Source organism: Mustela putorius, unplaced genomic scaffold (genome assembly GCF_011764305.1).
Source record: "Mustela putorius furo isolate JIRA1106 unplaced genomic scaffold, ASM1176430v1.1 tig00000242_pilon_pilon_pilon, whole genome shotgun sequence".
Taxonomy (NCBI): Eukaryota; Metazoa; Chordata; class Mammalia; order Carnivora; family Mustelidae; genus Mustela; species Mustela putorius.
The window spans coordinates 13,564,235-13,588,511 of record NW_025421325.1 but is presented as its reverse complement, the minus strand read 5'-3'; the positions used below and the strand labels follow the sequence as shown (position 1 = coordinate 13,588,511).

The window sequence follows — 24,277 nt, the reverse complement described above, 5'->3', positions numbered from 1 at the left end:
CTTAGGAAACTCTACTTTGTCTTTCTCTCTTTGGCACTTCCCTTGGTCATCTAAGAACACAGTTTCAGGGTGCCTGGGTGGCTCAGTGGGTTAAAGCCTCTGCCTTCGGCTCAGGTCATGGTCCCAGAGTCCTGGGATCGAGCCCCACATCAGGCTCTCTGCTCAGCAGGAAGCCTGCTTCCTCCTCTCTCTCTGCCTACTTGTGACCTCTGTCAAATAAATAAATAAAATCTTTAAAAAAAAAAAAAAAGAACACAGTTTCATGCAATTTGAATATCGGAAATTTCCCCAAATTCTCCCTTTTGGCCCCCAGTTTTATTATCCCTAAATATTTAAAGAAAATGTGGCATTGTATTAAGGATTATAGGGAACAGATCTTCCTGTGCATTGAAAATTGTCCTTTTGTGACACTCCCGTGGAAAAGGTGAATAGCCAGACATTGTCTTCCTTAAAATTCATCTTCATGTATTTGAGGCAAGGTACGTGTTCTCAGATTTTTTTTTCTTTTTTGAACTTAAGAAATTCAAGCCTTCCCTTTAGCCTTTCTTTATAATTTTATAATTAGTTTCCTATCTTTAGTATGGACTTCAGATTTTTCAGGTACCTAAAAAACCATATAATAACATATAGTTTCCACACTTACTCCATCCTAATGGAATAGTATCATACTTTCCTGATTATAGAAAACACGAAACTGCAAAAATTTATATTTTAAGTTTTTATATAATTTAACACCAAGGATACATTTTTCAGAAAAATGTATCAATTGTTTTTGTTCAGAATTAGTATAAACATATAATATGTTAAATACCAAAAAAGGTTGCTGAATTTGAATATCTGACACATAGCAAAAGGTTGCTTTCTAAACGTTGATTTATAACTATTGTTATTTTGGAATAGGGGTGGTTTTTCAATGTAAAAATGTTTTAATTGATCATTTTTTAGTTTTTTAGTGTTGCCAAAATCCTGTGTTTTTATCATTTTGCTAGATAGTGATTAATGAATGTATCAAAGATTCAAAGAATTTGATTTTGCTATTTTGATAAATTGTCAGTTTAATTGACATACAAATTACATAAATACAAACCCTACTCAGAAAATAATTTTTGAAGTACCATAATTCTTATATGACCTTGAAGTTGCAGTAATCTATTGTGTAACTTTTGAAGAGAAGTCACATAGAGGAAATCGCATATTTTCTTAAATTTATTAGTGCTCCTTGGTGGTCTAAATTGTGAGGGTTTTTTTTTTCAAGGTTTCTTTTCAAAGCAATAATCTTACTTAATTGTTTAATGCTTGGTCTCATATAAGTCAATTAAGTTCTTAGAGTAACAATAAGAAATATTTAATGGCAAAAAGCAGTGAAACATGGCTATGAAAGTCAAGTGTCCTAGTGTTATATTTCCATATAATGAATTGAAGATAATGCTTTTAGCTGCATGACCACCATATTAGCCACACATCATAAACAACAAATTTGATAAAAGGAAGAGGTCCAATTCGTTAAAAACAATTTTGTGCTCTTTGTTGTAGTTAAGCATTTATTTTTAATATTGTGATTCTTTCTTTGAAAGCACCCTGAATCTTCCATTTTCAGACAGGACAAAAAAGAATTCTCAAGCCACAGATGTATAGAACAGATGACACTATCAAAGGCACATGCTTTATATTTCTAGGTTTAATGTTTAAAACAAAGTGGTCAGACTAAAATTTGTACCTCAAAGATCTTAGCTTTAAGGATAATAAATGAAATTATATTAGTCCATTTTATTTCATTGTTTTCCAATTAGAGATTCAATATTCCTAATAACTCCATAAAAATTTACTTTTATTCTTACAAACATAAGAACCATTAACTTTCCTAAGACCTTTATTAATAAACAATGAAAAATTATTTTTCCTTATTATAGACCAAGTCATTCTAAGAAAGATATTTCTAATTTGCAAAACAATAGAAGGACATCTTCTTTTTCCTACTCATCAAGAAAATTAATTTGGGGACTTTGCAGAAATTTCTAGAAAGTTTTGCCCCAAGTTTATCAATTTAACAATTTTTTGAAAATAATATACTTTAAGAATTATCCTAGGAAGGAATCCTTGAGACAGTATAAGATGGGAAAAAATGAAAGTCCCCCAAATACAAATATTTCCTTTATTCTTTGGGTATATGTATATCTTTGAATGGATATGCATTATCTTATACACTTTTTGAATAATCTTAAATTCTTCCTTAGCTTATAATTGGATATCCAAATTTGAATCTAAATTCAGCATCTTTTCTTCATATAAGTGCATTGTACTACTCAACATTGCTTGACTCATTGTCACAGCTTTGTCAGTATCAAGAATGCATATGTTTTATCATCTTGGATGTGTGTTTTTAGATAAAGTTTGCTTTTGGTAGGAAGGAAAGGTCATCGTAATCTGCATCAGTTCAAATGTTGGGGTTAATTTCTAAAGAAATCACTTCATGTTTAACCTTAGAGTGTATGAACACTGTATGTATTTGTTTAACTAAGAAAAAAAGAATAATCCCACAGTGGCCAATTGAAACATATGTTTCAACTCAAAGATAAAATCTGATTACCTCCAGTCTTGCAAATCATTTATTAATAAGTCATTGGTAATAGATGTCATCTAAATCTTTTGAAGAGATATGGAATGTTCTTTATCAAAGCTATGTGGTGAGTCTAGTGGTAAATATAAGTATGCTTTTCCATGCTTATAGTTTTTGAAGTCTAAAATTTCTTTGAATGGAAAACAGCAAATAATACTTTCCATACATAATTTAAATGTATTCCTCATCCAATTAAAACATAGGACTACACATTCTATATTTCAAAATAACATTCCATTCCAAAATCTTACTATTTTACAGGTCAGTTGAATTTGAGGATGACTGTTACCTCTCTATCCATTGTAATAGTTAACTTTTATTCAAATACAATGTGGAATTTACAAAGTGATTTTACATTCTTTGATTATCTAAGCAACATTATGAGTGGGAGGAAAGATCCTGAGAAGTTTTCACCTGCCCCATTAAGTAACCAAGTAAACCTGCTGAAAGGATTCTTGAGTGTTCTGTTCTATTTTTAGGTGGTATTTTAGTTTTTATGTATGTTTCACTTAAAAATCCAGTAGGAAAAGCAACAACAATAATAATAATGAATAAAGTAAATAAAAATCCAGTACGAAATTCCTCCTCCCTCATATTTAAATAATTATTTATTTAATTATTTAAACCCCTGCTTAACTCACAGAAATATTTGGGTGTTTCACATTGAAAAGGACAGGTAAATTAAAATTTTAAAGCAGGAGAAAAAAGAAAGGAGCACAATATTAAAGGAGGAAAAGAACGGAAGAGGTTCGAAGGAGAATAGAAGTATTCTACAATGGTGGTCATGGGCTTACGAGAGCTCATTGTGCTGGTCTCTTCACATACCAGTCCGTGACATCAACTTGCTGCTTTGAAATTGGCCACGGTGAAAGTACTTACACCATGGAAATATACACAAATCAGGACTTTTTTTTTTTTTTCCCAGAGAGTCAGTGTATCAGCTGATTGATATACATTGTAAAATGTATACTGATATTCATTGCCCTAAAACTAATTTAACCTTTGTGTTAAAATAACTGGAGTTATAACCTTCATTTTATTCCCTCATAAAGCTTTGGAAATTTAAGTAAGACAGTTTCAGTAATGCCTCAAGCCAAGAACAATGGATACTGATGAGGAAATACAATCTATCCATTGTTTGTTCATTTCTTCATTTAGGAAATAGTTGGTGGGGCAGTGTCACATAATAGTTTACATTATTTGTCCTTCAGTCATAATCTCTGCTTTGCCACTTGTGGTTGTGCATTTTGGACAAGTTATTTAAATCCTCTATGCCTCTGTGTCCTTATCCAGAACATAAAGATAATGACAAAATAGTATTAAACTCTAGAGTTGTTATAAAATTTAAGCAAGATAATGCTTGTAAATTATTTAGCATGGTCTCTGGCACATAGGAAGAATTCACTACGTTACCTTTTATAACGAAGCTTCCAATGTAGGTAAGATTCTTCCCAAGACACCAAAAAGACCAGAGATCCCTGCCTTCAAGCAGCTTGCAGTCTAGTGGAGAATTGGTCTAGTTCCTAATTTACATATCTGACATTTGCTGTGTCTAACAAGGTAGCTGCCCAGTATTTTATCCATTTACAGTTCAGTCTAGAAGTGTGTACTTTTTCAAATCTAAGGTCCCAAAACTATTAAACCGCTAGGTTGTCATATCAAAGTTTAGTATAGCTACAAAACTCTTTTTGATTATCATCTTTATTCATTTTTAATTTCTCATGAATATTCTTGTAGTTTCTGTCAAATTCTTGTTAATTTATTTTCATGTAGCCTAAACACACAACATAAAAGCTTAGCTTTCTCTAAATGCTTCCAATATCTCTATAAAATTTCCTTCTTCAAAAAAGTGTTTAGAGTCAAGATTTTGCTTTGGAGAATTGATACTTTTTTATTATTGATACTAGTTTTATTATTTTGTTATTTCAAATAGATGTTTCACACAGTTTAATTTTATTGAGGCATTTTTTTTTCTTTTAGAGAAGGTGTTTTAAAGAACTGAACTTTGGAATACCACAGATACTATTATCCTGTGACACATATTGAGACAAAAAGAGCCCAGTGTTCAAGGGGTTCCCTGGTATAATAGTGGATTCCTTGGGCAGCATCTATTACAGGTTTTAAGGCAACTCGCCACAGCCTGGACAAGATAAAAGGTCCAAGTCAATCCACTATCTAATATGCCATACTGTATTAAATATCATAGTTCAAATAGGTGAAAAGCTTAAGAGAAAATAGAAATATGAAATTTCATTCCATCTGACAAACATAAAGTTTATGTAAAATAAATCTTATACATAAAATATTTGGGCCATAATAGTTTTTAAGTACATAATTGAGTATGTTTATATGGTTTTCCCCCATAGCTGTGAGATATCAAGAGAACATTAATATTTGGAATAAGAAGCAACTAGGAAGCTGGATTTCTAGAAAGAACCACTTCTAGTATCTTTCCTCGGTGTAGGTTGTAACTTAAACCCAGCAAGACTGATTTATTTTGTTTATGTTTGAAAAGAGTGGGGAAGAGAATTGTTGAGGAAAGCTAGTGGTCTAGCGGTTTCTATCCAGAATAGCTCTCATTTGTACTTTTTAAGTCTGTTTTCACATTGGCTTCAGTAGACAAAAATGTATAGTCCTGAACACAGATTTGGCATGGACCACTTTCTACATAACAGAAATCGTGTACTTCATGAGAAACTTCCTAAAAACTCCGAATTGCTGGGTGTCCTCCCTCAGCTTTCCAACCTCATTTGAAGCAGGTCAGATTTCTTTGTCAGGGGAGTGTGGTAGAGGCGAGCTTGGGTCCTGCAAGCATTTGAAAATTGTATATACTTCTTGGAGAACTAGAACAGTGGGTGAATACAATGAAACAAAAATGCAGCCTTGAAGAGACAAGACAGTGCCTTGAAGAGAATTCAGTTTTCAGCAAACCAAAAGAATAATTAGAGTAAGTTAAAAACATATCTACAAGAAAAGCCAAATCTGAAAAAATAGGGGACGTTTTAAAAGAAAAGAAAAACTATGAGTATTATAATAGATCCGCAGCATATTATGGCTGCTTTCCTTCTCAGAGAATTAAGGTGGGGGAGAAAAGAAAAACAAAAAGCAAAAAACAAAAACAACAAAAAAAAAAACCAAAGAGTGAATAATAAAATGACAAAAGACATTTTATAAAAATGTTAATCTCTAAGAAAGATATATATGACAGGAAAACTACCAAATTTTTCCCAAGTACTCTTTAACTTCAATTTCTTCAGCAGAGTAGATCATGATCTCTTTCTCCCTGGCAAGGCAGATGGGCTAATGAACCTCTCCGATTTTCTCTGAAGTGCTTTCTGACACCAAATGAGAGTTTTTACTCAACCATTATTCAGCACCAGCTGGGTGTCCAGTAATTTCAGTTCTGATGCTAACTCTCCAGAGTTAGCCCAGACACTACCAATTGAAGTCTCAGTCCCACAAGACTGCCTCCACTTCTGGGACTGGTTGCAAATAGTGTGCCTAGGCTCTCCACATTTCTCCCCAACTGACTACAAATTCAGAGGTTCCCATAAGCCTCTCCTCAGGCTTACTAACTCACAGAACTCAGGAAATTGCTTTATTCACTTTTATTGGTTTATTATAAAGTCTACAACTCAGGAACAGCCCGATGGAATTGATGCATCGGGCAAGGTATGGGGGAGGGAGGACAGGACCCTTCAGGGCACCCTCCCAGCGCCTCATTATGCTAACCAACCGGGAGGCTATCTAAACCCTGTTGCGTGGGGGGTTTATGGAGGCTTTATCATTTAATCATGAGATGCAACTGATTAAATCATGTGAGCTGGTGATTGAACTCAACTTTCAGTCTCTTTTCCCTCCCTGGAGGTTGGAGGGGTGGCTGAAAGTTCCAATCTGCTAAGGCTAATCACATTTTTTGTTCCTCTGGCCACCAGCTATCCAGGGGCCCACCAAGAGTGACTTCATTAGCATAGACTCAGGTAAGGTTGACAGGGGTTTATTGTGAATAACAAAAGACACCCCTGTCATTCAGGAAATTCCAGCTGTTTTAGGAGCTCTGGACCAGGAACCCAGGACAAAGACCAAATATATTTTTCATTATACCATAACTTTATTATAAGCTAACTCGGGATCCTTAGGGAACTGACTCCTTCTGAGACCAAGTTACACTTTTGGAATTACTGAGAAACATTTCTTCTCATCTCTTCCAGGATTTGTGAAGAAACTAATACTCTACAGTATGTCTCAAAACTTATGAACAAAACAAAATAATACAGTTTTAGTGAGTTTGAAATCCTCTAGTTTGTAGAAATGGTTTGTCTACATTTACTTTTTACCTTCTTTGCATCCTGTGATTAACACAGCAGTTCGGCTTGTGACTGAATTCATATGTGTCCACATGTTAACTACTGGTCTTCTACTTCTCCTCCTCCTCAATTCTGAAAGGTGTTATTAGAGGGTCATCTTAGAGGGCGGTGGTTGTTCTTTCATAACTGACAGCCAAGAGAGGGTGCTTGCTGTGACAAAGCTTCCCTGAAATATCTCTGTGAATTCATAGATGAGCTTCACCTGTGCTGAGCTCCACATTTCAGGATGCTCCCCAGTAACGTGGCGAGGATGGCTCAGGTCGAAAGTAACTTGGGATCCTTTTTGAAAAACAGATTAAAATATCCATGTAGTAGGCAGAATAATGCCTCCTCCCAGAAGATGTCCTCATCCTAATCCCTGGAATATGTTACTTCACATGGCAAAGGGGAATTAAGGTTGCAATGGAACTGAGTTGCTGGACCGCACATAGGGAGATTATTCTGGATTATCTGGGTGGGCTCAGTGGCATCACAAATTTCTAAAAGTGGAAGAGGGAGCAGAGGAGGTCTGAGTGGTGCCACAGGAGGCAGTTCATCCCTGTTACAGGCTTTGAGGATGGAAGGAGGAGGACATAAACCAAGGAGTGCCAGATGGCTTCTAGAAACTGGAAAGGAAGAGGAAATGGATTCTCCCATAGAGCCTCCAGAAAGAAACACAGCCCTACTGACACATTTATCTTCGCCCAGGGAGACCCATGTTGGATGCTAACCTACAGATTTTAAGATAATAGATTTGTGTTATTTCAAGCCACTAAGTGATAATTTCTATATAGTAGCAATGAAAAATGAATACATCTGGTATTATATTTGAACTAACAATTCTCAAACAAACCTACTTCTCATTTCGGAATAGCAAAAGTTTCCAGCCTAAGAGAAGCAAAGGTTTTTGCATGAGGAGGAGCCCTTGTTGGTGTCCAAGCTCTCTAGTTCCTTTCCTGGTGTGTAGGAACACAAAATATAGATATATGAATAACAATAAGGGAGACATGCCTCCTAATAAAGTATATATTCTATAAACAGTTTAAAAAAATACCACGTCACTATTCTTATATTAATTCTCAGAAATTCCTTTCTTATTAAGAGAATACCAATTCTACTAGAGGTCTTCATTCACATCTGTGTCATATGCATAAAATAAATTGGAAGATAGTCTTATTGTTTGCAGAAACCCAACCTAACATTCTTCATGTAATTTAGATTTCATAAAAACCAAGCTTTTTTTTTCTTTTCCTTACAAAGTTTTAGAGTGGAGAAACCTTGGGTGCTAATATACTAGTTAGCCTGTGTGTCCAAAGTTACCCAGAATACATTACTTGTTTTTCGGGCTATGTGCATTTCTAATAGTGTAGCCATGTTTAACTCACCCCATCCCCCAAACCCAAAAATCAACATCATGCAGAAGTTTGGTGAGAATGAAACAACAAAAAACTTACTTTGTTATCTGTTTTCATGTATACTCTTAGCTTTTGAGGGACAGAGAATTGTTCTTATCCCTGGTGCCAAGTACAATGCCTAACACATAGTAGGTATTTGATAAATATCTGTTGAACGAATATCAAATACAAACTTTTTTTTTTTACAAAGACTATATATAACAAGGCATATCATGAACTTAGCACTGCATTATTTAATTTAATTTGCATTTCATTGCTTTCTCAATACCGTAAGGCCGTTCTGTAGACTACCAAACTTGAAGCTAGTCCCTTGCCAAAGGGTTACTAAGAAAAAAATAAGGAGAAGTGAGAAATGGTGCTTATAGTTCAGTGCTGCCCAGTCTTGTTTCCTAAAATATATAAGCCAGCGTTCCCTGAAAAGATTAAGGCAAATTTTAAAGATAGGGTTCAGAAAAAATTGACCTTAGCCACATTGAAAGTATGAAGGGAATGTTTTCCTTAAAAATCATAATGAAAAACCATTCCCACAAAGTCTCTTAAAAAAAGAATCTTTATATATATATAATATTTATCTTACAAATTATATAATCATTTTATCATTACCTCTCTTGTTCTAATAGATATTTCCATTTTCTTCGAAGAAAAGGAATATTCTTGGTCAATCGGTTAGAACTTTGATGTGTTCATCTGGGAAGCGTTTGTCCCAAAACTATAGGACTGCGTCTGATCTTGTACTCACATGAAATTCATCAATACTCTCTGTTTGGGGTTTTTTACTCTTTTCTGTTGAGCCTGTGAAATTGCTCCTGAAAGCTGAATGATAACTAGAATGGCAGCTAATTACTTATTTAACGTCTCTTAAGAGAGTTTTACAATATACTCTGAAACATGGGTCAATTCAAAGTATACAAGGACATTATTTTCAAATCATTCAACTATCTGATTTTGATAAGTCATTTGTGCTTGGTCTGGTGCTGCCCTCAAGTTGATGCAGTTTGAGAAAGCTAAGCAGAGGTAAAGGAAGTGTCCTGTGGTAGGTAGCCTATGATGCTTGGGTGAAGTTTCAGTCAATGAACTTAAAAAAAAAAAAAGAAAAGAAAAGAAAAGAAAGGCATTAGCCCCAAACTAAGAGAACTCTAAAGTGTTATTTGTAAATTACTTGCCAGTTTCTAGCACTGATGTACATTCCCAGAAGCACAAGGTGCACATCAAGCATTCAGTATAAATAATAGAGTACAGAGTATAATGGGCATGTTTTGATAAATTACAGCTTTTCACATGAGTCAGGATAAGCATTTTGGACATTGGTTAATGTTTCCAAAAGTATCATGTTAGAAGGCAATGTCCCTGAACCATGACTCTCCTGTTTGCCATTCTGTTAATTGTCTTTCTCCCTTTTCAGCCAGCTTGACTGAACTAATCACTAGAGGTTCATTCTCCCTGATGCTCACTAGAAACAATTTGATAATTTGAAATTTCTGGAAACAGTGCGTGATTTTCAATCAATAAAGCTACACGTAATTGAGGTAAAAGGGAAGGAAGAAGAGTCATTAGCCCAAGGGCTTTCCCCTGAGAGCTAGTCTGGCTGGCTTGCCCTGCTTCCTGGCGCCAGTGCGCAGGGTCTCAGGCTAGGCGCTTCCCTGGTGAAGACCATAGTTGAAGCAACCAGAGAGCCCTGGAGGCCTCAAATGTCTGCATTGTAGACTCTAGCAGACCTTGCTCCAAAATTAAACCTTTAATGCCCAGTCAACCTGTTTCTCCATATAAATCTTGAAAAATGGCCCCTACCTCAAATGTAGGTTTGCATTTGAGAGGTAAATCATGATTCGTCAGTCACATACTTTAAATCGACAAAGTAACTCTGAAGGCCAATTCAAGCTAAATAAGTACTTTAATCTCCTGACAGTGGTGATATATCCCCCCTTCCCAATCTCTGAACATTTAGGAGTCACGTTACACTACAGAGTTTACAAAGCTAATTTCGGGAGACATTCTAGTATATTTACTTAATACATTATATTTTTCATCAATATAGTTATGAAAGTGAGTATTTCTCTGAAATAACTTAAAGAATCATTAGTCACGTTTCTAAGCCAACCAGATCACTACTTTGCGCCTCAAAGCTGACTTTAAAAATACGAAATCATTTGTCATAACCAAACAAATGTAAATCCTACGACCTGAAAAATTCAGAATTATGGACTCTCTAAGATTCCATTTTAAATTTATTTCCTTGTCACTCACATGTCTCATTCTTTTTCTGTATTTGGCACTTCAACAAATGCCAGTGATGCCCCCAAATTCATTCATGTGATAGGTGACTCTCTAAAGTGAACCGTTGTCTTCTGTCACTTGTGGATTTGTTTAAATCTCTTTCCCTATCTTTCTACAGTACCTGAATTCTACATTCCTAATTCCTGAAAAGCAGCTAGCAAATTCTAAGCCATGCTGCTCTCCAACTCAAATTGTATCTCGAATGATTTGATTAAAAACTACAAAAGAACTACTTTCAGCAAAAGCTTCTTATAGTTGGAACACAAATATTTGTGAAGTGGGCACAAAGTCCTTACCCTGCACTCACAGCTGTAAAGTGAAATACACTCGGAAGAGGAATTAATCACAAACTAAATCCCACCCCTCGGCTTTTTTATCCGTCCGTCAAAGAGGTTTAAATGTGCTTTTCTACAATCAGTCTTTAGTTATGCATCCCAGCTTTCAATGTCTCGTAAGAGGAAATATTTGTTTAATGAAAATATTAAAAAACAGCAACATCCAATCAGTATTAAAATTACTATAAGATAATCTGAAAAACAGAGGTTCATTTCCATTAATCATATCATTAGGTCATAGATCCATACCCGTCAGGGAGATTGTCTTCATTGAAATTCCTACCAAGCGTATTGTGACATGCAAATGAAGAGGTTGACTTTTTTGACACTTGAATAATGCTTTGGTAGTGCTCTGGCTATTTGTATCCATTTTAGTATTTACACGCTCTTTAAGTTTGGATGTCTCCACTTTGGATGGCATATATCTGAAGCAGTTTTTCTCTAATCCAGGAGATAAATCAAGCAAAGTTTACTTTAAGTGAGCTCTGATGCCTAAACCTTTAAACTCTTCAATCCATGTAGAATCCAAACCAGACCCACTCTCAGTTTTGGTAGCAACACATGCTCTCTTTGGGGAGAAGAGCATGAGGGTGCTTCTATTACTGAGCATGACCTTGTGAAGAAGTCACAGTGCTGGAGATCATCTCCCTCCTGTAAGACGCCTAAGAAGTCACTTCCAGCTGTTGGCCACAGGAGATGTGGTGTGTAATGCAGGCGTGTGGGTAAGGTGATGCCCTAGCCGCAGTTGTTTCATAGTTTCCAGGACACGTCGTATGCCGGTTTGGTTAACTCCTCAAACTACAGAGAAAGAGCTCACTGGCTTTTTAGACTTTGAACTTTAAAACTCTGATCTAGATAATTTCAGATACTTTAATTTCATTATAGAAATCCCTAGACTGCTTGTGGGATAAAACAAATGCTCAGACCATATTGAGTTTCATCAAGCTGAATTAGCAGAAAATAAAGATAAAATGCCTTTCTATTTAAGAACATGATGATGTTTTAATTGTTACAGCATTTGGCATGCCTAACGTATACAAACCTTGACATTCATATAATAACAAAGAAAGTTGTTTGGGATCTTTCTTTTATTTCCTAGTGTCCCCTTTCCTCTCTAGTATTTCTCCCACCCCCATGCCAGCCCTGGTTTTTAGCCTCCTCCCGTTTCTCCAACCTTCTATAAAGAAAAGCTCTATGCTATGAAAGATACATGTAAAAATACCTCATTCCTATGTAGATAGGCCAAGGCTGCTTATTACCTAGGTATGATGAACAGACCACCATAGTTGTGACAACTGATGTAGATGCCTCCAGGGTAAAACAAAGGTTTACATATTACACAAGCAATTTAACTGTTTTCTAAACATATTGCCAAGACAGTGGGAGTTGGCAGCCCACACTGTGTTTTAGGTTTAGGAGACTTGGATTAGAAGTGACTGCTGATTATGAACCTTTTTATTTGTCTTCTATGAACTACAAGCAACCTAGTAACCCGGCAAAGAATTCTTCATAGCACTTAAACTTGTCTTCCTAGCTTCCTGAGATTGCACACACAAATCACTTGACAAAAGTGGTGTAAGGGTCTTGTGCCTAGATAACCACACAAGACAATTGTCTTGTTCTAACCCTTAAAGAGTTCCACAAAGTGAAATGTTTTATAATCCTTTTCTGTGCAGTAGGCAAGGAAGAAAAGAAAAGAGTTTGGGCAAAGATTATCCAGAAGAAAGAAAGAGACTCTTTTGGGGTTCCAGTTGAAACACAATAAAGAACATAATTAACTTCACAATTCTTTGTGTTTTTCATTTGACTGCAGGGAGGAGATGAAAGAGGTCTGCTAAGCCTTGCATTCCATCCCAATTACAAGAAAAATGGAAAGCTGTATGTGTCTTATACCACCAACCAAGAACGATGGGCTATCGGGCCTCATGACCACATTCTTCGAGTTGTGGAATACACAGTATCCAGGTATCACTAAAATGCCTCAGGACATACTTTTCAATCTTATTTTCTCATTTTCTTTTCCTAACTATTTTAGAAGTTAAGGTGACAGTAATTAGACCACAATCTCCACCTTGCTGAAAACCGCGTGTGTGTCCTTAAGGAGAACTGAGAGAAATGGTAGCTTTGACACTTTTCTTCAGTTATCTTTCAGCTTACATGTTCCTTCTAAAACATAGAAAATAATGTCACTTATTGGGAATTTCTATTAGATCCATTTCAAGCGTATGTTTCCTTATTTGCATTCTAAGTGCCTCCTCCCCTATTTGTGTACGGTTTACTTTCCGGCGGATTCCCCTTACAGCTTTAACAACGGTGTTGCTTCCTCCCTACAATGTAGAAAAAATCCCCATCAAGTTGATTTGAGAACAGCCAGAGTATTTCTTGAAGTCGCAGAACTCCACAGAAAGCATCTAGGAGGACAGCTGCTCTTTGGCCCTGACGGCTTTTTATACATCATTCTCGGTGATGGGATGATCACACTGGATGATATGGAAGAAATGGATGGTTTAAGGTAAAAAAGAAAAAAAGCTCCCCTTGACATTAAAATGTTTTTAAGTGCCAGTCCAGGGGGAAAGGGGTGAGGTCCAGTGAGTTAAGAACTGTCTTTGGGATGGGAAAAAAAAAAAAAAAAAAAAGACTTGTCTTTGAATTATGTCGCCTCGGTTAACTATTTAACTTCTGTTATGGATGTCTGCATTTATTAAATGAAGAAGTCTGTCTTTCGCGGGTGGTGTATTTGGAAATCGCTGTTCCCAGAAGTTGGAAAGTGCATTAGTGCCGCGTGGGTTGCGGGATACGCAGCCGGGGAAACGTGCAGCTCCCTCCGCAGGCTCTGTGCCGCAGCTCCTGCCACCTGCTGGCTGGACCCCCGGGCTCGGGGCGCTTGGGTGGGCGCGGGGAAAGGCATGGACCGGCAAAAGAGAAAGAAGAGTTGCAAAATGCGGTGTTGCACGCGGTGGATGCTGCAGTCCTCCGCCACCATCGAGCTGCGCGGCGTGCTGACGCTTGTCGGAAACCAACCTGCCCCTGGTTTCGTTGCCTACGATTCGGAATTTTGTAACTTTACTATTTTCGTCTCAAAGGAGGGAATGATTTTTTGGACTGTAGGGCAACGTCCCCAAATTTGGTTTAGGCGAAATACGTAACAAAAATTCAGAAAATACTGAAACTTGTCCTCCAATTTCTCAGTGATTTCACAGGGTCGGTGCTCCGGCTGGACGTAGACACGGATATGTGCAACGTGCCTTATTCCATACCGAGGAGCAACCCGCACTTCAACAGCACCAACCAGCCCCCAGAAGTGTTTGCACATGGCCTGCACGATCCAGGCAGGTGAGAACACAGTCTGCACCCCGCCCCCACCCGCCTGCTCTAAAGCTGGGCTGGGATTCGGGAACTGGGAAAAGAGAGAGGGGTCCACGCACAGAGCATCCCCGGGTGATGTCCAAGGTTTCGCCTCCAGAAATCACACCAGCCCATTATTTGAGCACTCTTTTCTTCTATTACTGCATGAAGCAGATAGAGAAGGCAGATTGGGCATTACCGAAAAGAACAAATTCATGGAGAAAAATTCCTTTAAGGTTCTGGAGTGTGATTAGATAAACGCTGTTGGACCGGTATAATGATTAAGACTTCAGCTGTTCAAATTTAGAGAGATAATACACGTTCTAAATTGTCTCCTTAAACCCCTCTAAATGAAAATTTCCATACACATTAATTTTTTTAAATTTATTTCTATTTATTTTAAGATTCATTTATTTGAGACAGGAGAAAAGGGGCAGAGGCTGAGGGAGAGTCTTAAACAGATTCTGTGCTGAACTCCGAGCCCCACACAGGTGGGCCGTCTCACAATCCTGAGATCGATACACTGGGATCATGATCCTGAGATCATGACTTGAGCTGAAACCAAGAGGTGTTCCATTTCCATACACATTAAATGGGGGTGGTAATAGCTACCTTGCAAGAAGGCTATAATGATTTATTACAAATCTAGAAGTAAAGCACAAAGTAGATGCCTGACACACATGGTAGGTTTTAAATAAATTACAGGTCTTATCATAGCTTTACATACAATGGTACAGTATCAGTTCGTAAGGACTGGAGCTCAATGTTAACATTCTTTTCCCTTGGAAAAAAATTATAAATCTAAAGGAATTCATCTTGATTGTTACTATAATGAACTATAAAGAAAGGAATACTAAGATGTATGTAGAGTGAGAAATTTGGGGTATACTTTAAAAATGCTATGAAGTATATTATAGCAATTCTATGATGAAAGCTTCATCCAATCTGTGGTCCCTTATTCACACTATGGGATATTTGGCCACATTCATTCATTTACTAGCTAAGTTATTATTGCTATTTAATGTTTATTGAGTGTTCACTATGTGCAAGGTGAGTATTTCTTGAACTTTTTATTTTTATAATCCCTCATGCCCTTCATCTCCCCTCCATCAAAGTCCAAGTCTACAGTTCATTTCCTTTTTGGCATCTCAGCAGATCTTAAAATCTGTGCGACAGGGAATACTTAAGGTGGGTTCAGGATGTGGAGGAAACTGTCACATTCCATTCCTATAGCTCAGAACTCTCAGATACCACCGCAAAGCAGCACTTTGAAGTCCTGCACCCTGACTCACGGCAGTCTCACTGGAGCTTTCGTGCAACCTTCCAGGGGGTCCTGGGCCCTCCATGCAAAAACGCAGGGTGAGGCGCTTTACAGATCTTGCATATGGCTGGACGCCTAAGCTGTGGAGTCTTCCTTCCTTGGGCAGGAGGGGGCTATAAAGGGAACTTGTGCCTCCCTCCAAGAGCACTTCAAGCAGAGAAAGATTTAATAAAGCAGAAAGGAAATTCAGATAATTACTGGCTAAAAGTAAAGCTGACTTGTGTTAAGCACCTTGGGTGCAGAGTACTGAACTTAGTATCTCAACCACTTTAGTTCATTTATGCCTCTCAGCAGTACTCGGTGGTAGCTGGCCTGGAACATAGATATTTCCCATATACCCCCCGACCACCACACCTGGCATAGCCTCCCCAGTAGCAACATCTACCACCAGAGTGGGACATTGTTACAATGCATGAACCTACCTTGACACATCCTCATCACCCAAAGTCCAGAGTTTCCATTAGGGTTCACCAGGGGTTGTCCATTCTATGGATTTGGATGGTTGTATAATGACGTGTACCCACCATAGGGTATCCTACAGAGTTTCACTGTCCAACTTCTTTTTTTCCATAAGAAACTAAAGGTTAGAAGGGTCAAGCGGTTCTCAGTGGCCATAGTATTCAGCCATAGCTAGGCCTGATGGCATCTCCACCTTTGGGAAGCCTGGGCTTTCCTTCTAGATCTGCTTCTTTCTTGATAAGAAGAGGTCAAACCTTTTGTCGTCGTTTCTTCATCTTTAAAAGGAAGACATTACAGGAAAGCTCTCTCTGCCTGTATGGATTTAGTTCCACCTTAAGTCACATCACGTCTGTGTCCTGTTCCTTGCCAGGCATTGTACTCTGAAACACTGAATTAAAGAGGACAATAAAGGGACTGTTGCCACAGAACAGCTAACTTTTCTTTGGCAGCTCAGGCTCGTAGTTTCCCTATGATGAATGGGATCGTTTGGATGCACCAGTCTTTGTTCCACAGTTGTTGATACTGCTGACATGATATATGACTCTTAACGTTTTTCAAGACCCAGAACTTACTCTCAGGTTGTTTTGTTTTCTAGTTTATTTAATGGTTTGGTTCGGTTGTCAAGTTATTACTGCATTTTGTTGACCTAAAACAGTGATTCCTTGTGGGATGATTTTGCCTCCTGTGAACATTTGGCAACGTCTAGGAACATTTTTGGAATGGTTCATGCTACTGACATCTAGTGGCTGGAGGCCAGAGATGCTCCTAAACATCCTATGTGCTCAGTACAGAGTCCTCCTTCTCCTCCCCTCTACTAGTCTCCTGTTCAAAGAATTCTCTGGCTCAAAATGTCAATAATGTCAAAGTTGAGAAACCTAAAAACAAGGCAACACTGTTTTCCACATTTGTGAGAACTTCAAAAATTATATTATACAGCTTCATTCTCTTCCCAACCCAAACTCCACATGCCCAGTCCCTCATGGACTTAAACATTCAACAAATATTGAGCCCTTTTTATAACCCTGGGTTTGAATAGGGTAACAGAAATACAGGGATAAAGAAGCTGGAAGTGGTCCCTGTGCTCATAGAATTTACAGTCAATGGCTTAGGTCATGGAAATATTCTAGTTCCAGTCTGGGGGTGACATGAAGACACAGTTAATGTAAAAGACTTCAGTGGTTGTGGCGGCAGGCTTTCTTTTATTTTATTTATATTATTATAGCGTACACTTTCTTTCCTTTGTTAGAGCAGCCTGAGCTTTAGACTATAACAATTCCATGTACAAAACACAAAACTAATGTCAAAACTAATTCTATTTTGTGTGTCGCTGATGTGAGTTGATGATACCGCTGGCTTGCATACCTTACCAGTGCATTCATTATATATGTGACAGTCCTTAATAACATACTAACAAATGTTCTAAGTCTCTGTGCACATTCATACTAGAGATAGATACCAAGAAAAATTAGGAAATATTCTCCAGAGGTTGTTTAGCTTGAGCAGAGTAAACAAACAAATCTGAATGTTTCTGTTGAGGATCCCAAAGAAATAGCCAGCGGGTTCTTGCCAGCCCACAGAGGGGTTCCTATGTCGGGAATCTCCAGTCAGAGTTTAGAAAAGACCCTGGTAAGAAATCATGGATGTCCCCCTTTTGTTATGCAGATGTGCTGTGGATCGCCATCCCACTGATATAAACATCAATTTAACAATACTTTGTTCAGACTCCAATGGAAAGAACAGATCATCTGCCAGAATCCTACAGATAATAAAGGGGAAAGATTATGGTACGTAGCGCATAATTTGTTGATTTGGCTTTAGTTTGGGCCTTGTTTTATTTTAAGATATTAATTGAAGAGAAACGGATTTCTACAAAAGGAGCATTTGGGAAAGCATAAAAACATTGACCTAACAGTGGTAAGGGAGTAAATTGCACAAGTTTTTAAAGGTCCAGTGACGCTTACAAGCCCTAGGAATTCCATTTGGGTAATTACCTTTCCCATGGACTGAAGTGTGCTCTGTAGGTCCAAAAATTTAATGGACCTTCAAAAATTAGCTGTTTATATTTTGCTCATCTGAGAGTCAAAAATGAATAACTTCTATTTATTTAATATATAAAGGAGAACTTGTCTTAACATCTTACATACAGCAGAAAAAACAAGTTCAAGGTAAGAAATTTCTCAATACCCTATATGCTAGTCTCAGCAATTAGAAAAATAGTAAGTGTTTCAAATAAGAATGCAATTTTTGAAGTGCCTATTTTAGAGAAAACAACATGATAGACTTGTAAAAACACGTTATTTACGCAAGTCATGAAAATGGGGTGTGTAGATATTATTTTTAATAACATGATTACTGGAGTGTTTTAGAGATGCATATAAAAATTAAGTTGGATAATAATGAAGGCCAGAAAACTTAACACTTTTTAGTGTTTTAGTATTTACTCCTTTTGGAGGAAGCAATATATCAAAATTATTATGATTCAGGGAACACAGTAGATTAAGATTATTAAATTGATCGCTCCTTCTATTTACTCATTCAATACAGGTATTTATTTAGCACCAGGAATGAAACAGCTGTGTTAGTTCATGTGGTATTCAGTTATTTCACTTTATTATTTTTTTCAGGTATTCATTCGTGTGTGTGTGTGTGTGTGTGTGTGTGTAACTTAAAAAAGCCAAACCAAAGAATGACACAGTTTGAAAAAAATCTTATATGAGTCACTGGTTTGATTGAATTTGGCTATACTTATGCAGATTAAATTAAATTCTCCAATCACATTAATTGGGGTTCAGCTGCAACTGGCTACAATATTGATAGCCTTACATTTCTATTTTCAAAACACATCCCCAGAGTCCTCTCACTGCATATGTATAGAGCAAATCCCCACGGTGTACACTTTAAATGCTTTACAACTTTGTCATTTTTACTCCAATAAAGCAGAAAACAAAAATAAAACCCAGATAACCACATCCACTGTACTTACTACGTGCCAGCCCCTATAGTAACTGTATCAACCTGACTCCTTGCATTCCCAGAACAACTGTGTGGTAGGCACCGTTATTGGCCACATTGTACAGATGAGGCAACTGAGACCCAGAGAGGTTAATGATCATACAACATACAGTGGCAAGGTCTGGATTGAAGCTGGCCCCACTGATTCCAGAGTTCATGACCTTAATCATTCAGTTATGCTGCCTCTCACTGAACTGGTTAAAACTTAATCTTTTCTATTTTTTATAATACAGTCACCATAACTACATAGGAAGGGAGAATTACTTTAAAATTACCATCTTCCCACAAAGGCTTTTGCTTAAAATACTGCCTGTTGATAATGACTTATTTGACATTAAGCGCATAATAAGTAATTTTCAAATTAATTTGCAACTGGCTTTAGATCTTTTCCATTGCAATTAGCGTATGTGTAGTCAAGTATATAATGACATGCATGGAAAGTCTGAGATATGTAACTATACACTTGTAATTAGGAAGAATGGCTGCAATAGACATTGTTAGCCATAGAACTCCATAAACAAAACTATTAAAATAGTTTAAATGAAGATATCACTTGAGTGACAATGTTTTTAAATATACAAATGTGGTTTTAAAGGCCTTTTATGTACTATACTTTCCTTTTCATTAAAATATGATTTTTCAAACATTTTATATAACTTGACAGAGGTCTGACTTAATTTACTCAATATATGTAGAAGCATTTCTACAAAAAAAAAATCCATTTTAAAACAATTTTTTTTAAAGTCTTTTGATTCTTAAGTAAATAACCATGGTTTCCAAAATATCCAGATTCTAATTTCATTGAAAATTTGGTATGTGTGGCAATTATAACAGCAAGCATTTGCGAAGCATTTCCATTTCAGTAAGCTTTGCATGGAAGCTTTTTGTATTTTATACTATTTAAGCAATGGGACTTAATTATTTTTACTAAATATCTAGAACAAGGATTCATCTTGTGTATCATGGAACACATTTTAGATTTAACGTAAATTACCATAATAATATTATGATAATATTGCTAGGCCTCTATTACTTTTATTTCATAAAAATGTTTCATTTGATCTAATGTTATGTTTCTTTCTTTCCAGAAAGTGAGCCATCACTTTTGGAATTCAAGCCATTCAGTAATGGTCCCTTGGTTGGTGGATTTGTTTACCGGGGCTGCCAGTCAGAAAGACTGTACGGAAGCTATGTGTTTGGAGACCGTAATGGGTAGGTTCCCTGATACCACAATTTGATGTATCAGATGACATATCCATTGATTAGGAGGCAAACTGCCATAAAATATTCAAATGATTGTCTCTCTTTGGGGATCAGGTCTGGGACACACACGAACATTATTATTTTCTTTTCTGTTTCATTATGTATGATGGTTTAATTAAAGAACTTCCAAAGACATGCTTTTTAAACAAATTTGATTAAGTTCATGAAATAATTTTTAAGAACCGAGAAGTCTTCAGATGGACTTTTCATATTATGTAAGCTTTTCCCTTCATCCTTAACATAAATTTACCATGACAATGAGTAATTTGAAAACTATTGTTATACGTGACTTGTGTAAATATTTTCCAAATTATTCGGAAATTGGAAGGCTAAGAAATTTTGTTTTTGCCAGACTTTTAGAACTTTTAACAACAGAACTTAATTTGTCTCTATCAGTAAGAATACTACACAATTAAATTTTAGCCTCCTTTTTATAGGTCACTGTGTGGATAATTCTCAGGAACTCTTAGTGATGAAACCCAAATTATGAATCTTGTTTCCCAAGTCACTGGCATTCAGGCAGATGGCAGAGCTTCTATGCTTGGTCACTAAAAGGAACTAGAAAAGTTTACTGACCCCATGATCTTCCCCCTGTCCCTCTCTCTGATTAATAGCACAGCATGGAGTCTAGTCCTGGAGAGGAAGTATCATTCTCTGGATGAAGGGGAGGGCTTTTCTCATACTCAGGTACTTTTAGTGCCCCCCTCCAAACAAAATACTATCTTTAAGTACTTTCTCCCCACATGAGAATTTCACAGTATTCGCACACATTATGGGCTATAATATTTTTCCTTTGAGAAGACAGGTGTATCTTACAACACTTATACATTGTGAACTTTATTCCAAGCATTTGATTGATTAACTTATTTAGTTTTAAGCAAAAGCATATTTTCATTGTAAGTTTACGGTATCTTTTTGTTGTAGGAATTTCTTAACTCTCCAGCAAAGTCCCGTGAGCAAGCAATGGCAAGAAAAACCACTCTGTCTGGGCAACAGTGGTTCCTGTAGAGGTTACTTTTCAGGTCACATATTGGGATTTGGAGAAGATGAATTAGGTACTGTACACACTATTTCTGTGAAGTTCCATTCTCACTCCCTTGCCCAGGAGGCTTTGTTTTGCTCTGAAGAATAAGTGTAACAATCTCGCCCTCCATTTGCTGGCGATATAACCCGCAGCAAGGGTGACCTACCATGGAGATTAGAGACAACCCAGCTACATATTCTCTCCCAGTGACCTTTCTCTGGGGGGTCTTTACATCTTATTTCCACTCCAAAAATATAAAAGTAACAAAGCAGGAAAATGGAAGGCATGAACAAAAGAGAATTTGGGGGTCCTTAAAGAAAGAAAGTCTTAAATGTCTACTGATATTTCAGATAAATCTGAGTCATTTGTTTCTATTCTCTATCTGAAAAGTTCCCACTTATCCATTCCTCTTGGAATAAATAAAAAATCTGTTGTAATCTCAGCCTCACCTTATCCTCTATTTCTGAATTTTTAATTTAATTTTTGTTTTTTGGGGGAGTCCATTGGGGCATGTAGTCTGTACACAATAAGCTGAATTTGTAGCTCTGCTTTCCAACAGAATAAAAATTATCTTCTGGACTGTGCCATATTTGTTAGTATGTTATCAAAATGTGCACAGCTTACAAGCAAAAAGAAGTTGAAATTGGAATACCATTGAAGAGTGAAAATGCTTCTAATTTTAAATTATAGAGATAAATGTAGCTTTCATAATGACCCTATTTAAAGAACAGCATCCAAATAAACCATGGCCACTATGCTCCTTTAGCCTCCAAGATGAATTTTAGGTCTTAAGAAAGAAGAGTGTGTTTCCCATCTAAATCAGAATCTTTTATTTTCTTCTCTTTTTTAATTTTATTTGTCAGAAAGAGAGAGAGAGAGTGAGTGTGCACAGGCAGAGAGAACCACAGGCAGAGAGAGTGAAGAAGACACCCCACTGAGGAGGGAACCCGATGCGGGGCTCAATCCCTGGACCCCAGGATCACACGACTAAGTTTCACTGGCAAACCCTGGTTTTAAAATATAAATGAGGATTAAATGGTTTGTGGCAGAATTAGAGATGAATATTTAGATGCTGTGACTGAATCATTCTGATTCCCCCAGATCTTACTGCAAAGGACTCACCATCAATCACCTGTTAGTGTCACCACCATTGGTTAAAATACCCAGACATCTGCCCTTAATACTATGTTGGGAGCAGAATAACAAAGGAAGCGTATACAATCCTTAGGGTCTGGAAGCTATAGCTTCGTATATACTATATAATTATAATTAAAGATGCTTTCACTGAATTATGTTTAATGTGAAACTCTTTGGCTTTAATTAAGAGCCACATTGGGGTGGGGGGGGCGGTGCCTGGCTAGCTAGGTCAGTAGGGCAACCCAACTTCTGATCTCGGGGTTGTGAGTTTGAACCCTATGTGGGGCATAGGGATTCCTTTTTTTTTTTTAAAGTGGGTGCTTAGCTGGCTCAACGGGAGAAGTGTGCTACCCTTGATCTTGGGGCTGTGGGTTCAAGCTCCGTGCTGGGTGTAGAGATTACCTAAATAGATAAGACTTCAAAAAATTTTAAGAAGATTAAAAAATCTAAAAAGCCATATAAGAAAATGAGTAGGTTTTTGCACTTTTTGAATCAAAAAGTATTGAGAGTCTGTTTTCTTTGTGTGTGTGTGTGTGTGTGTGTGTGTGTGTGTGTGTTTTTAGCTATAAAACCAGGAGGTTCGTTGTAAGGATTAAGTGAAATAAAATACATAAAGTACTTGACAAAATAAATATTAAATTTTTTTGCTCACATTTCTATGCCTCTTAACTTTATTTTTTTCCCTATTGTGTCTGTATTTTTAGTATAAGCCCCAAAACATCCTTTCCAGAAGTAAGAAAGTAGTAGAACGTGCTAAAAAAAAAACAAAAAACAAAAAAACCATAGTATCGTAGAATACAAAAATAGAGACTAAATCAAGGACTATTTCATGAATGAGAGCCAAATATGAATTTTAAAGCCAGACACAACTTGGGACCAATGCTGAGACAGGTAGAGCCTAGAACAGAAGCTGAGGGAGTGGGGAGCCTGGGGCAGGAAAAGCCTGAAACAGCAGCGACCTTAGGTAGGAGACAGGAACGGGTCCCTCCTGTGTGCAAAGCCAAGAGGCCAGTGAGACTAGAAAGGAGGGGACAAGAGGGTGACACACTGCAGATAGAAGGCCGGACAGAGCAATAAGGGGGGACATCACAGGTCAATGTCAGGACTTACTTTTGCTCCATAAGAGAGCAGAAGCCAATGGAGGTATTGAAATAAAGGAGTATGATCCAACTTAAATGATCTAACTTGCTTTTAAAAAATTTCTGGGGTTGGTATGTTGAAATTAAATATTGAAGAGCTAGGGTAGAAGTGGGGGGATCAGTTAGGGGGCTGCTGTCCTAATCCAGGAGAAACGGATATCCGCTTGCTCTGGGATAGTAGCAGGATGTGGGGAGACGTGATTGGATTCTGAATGCACTGTGAAGGTAGACTTGCAAAACTCTCACCATCTTTAGGCGAGTGATCTTCCTGAGGATACATGGAGATAATACAGATGGATACAGATACACACAAATACACATACACCCACACATACATATACACATTAAACTACAAATAGATATAAAAAATAAATATAAGGGGTGCCTGGGTGGCTCAGTGATTTAAGCTGCTGCCTTCGGCTCGGGTAATGATCTCAGGGTCCTGGGATCAAGCCCCACTTCAGGCTCTTTGCTCAGCAGGGAGCCTGCCCCCAACCCCGCCTCTCTGCTTACTTGTGATCTCTCTTTCTATCAAATAAATAAATAAAATCTTTTTTTAATAAATAAATAAATAAATATAAAATATCCCC

The 24,277-nt window shown here is 37.2% G+C and overlaps 1 protein-coding gene across 1 annotated transcript in view; it reads left to right on the top strand.

Annotated features, from left to right (window-relative positions):
• Positions 1-24,277, top strand: part of LOC101677400 (hedgehog interacting protein) — a 92,768-nt gene that overhangs the window by 43,387 nt on the left and 25,104 nt on the right. Inside the window, exons 5-10 of the mRNA XM_004757992.3 lie at positions 12,801-12,952; positions 13,326-13,499; positions 14,177-14,320; positions 17,775-17,896; positions 20,213-20,336; positions 21,312-21,442. Coding sequence (XP_004758049.1) covers positions 12,801-12,952; positions 13,326-13,499; positions 14,177-14,320; positions 17,775-17,896; positions 20,213-20,336; positions 21,312-21,442 — 847 coding nt within the window. The remainder of the gene's footprint in view (positions 1-12,800; positions 12,953-13,325; positions 13,500-14,176; positions 14,321-17,774; positions 17,897-20,212; positions 20,337-21,311; positions 21,443-24,277) is intronic.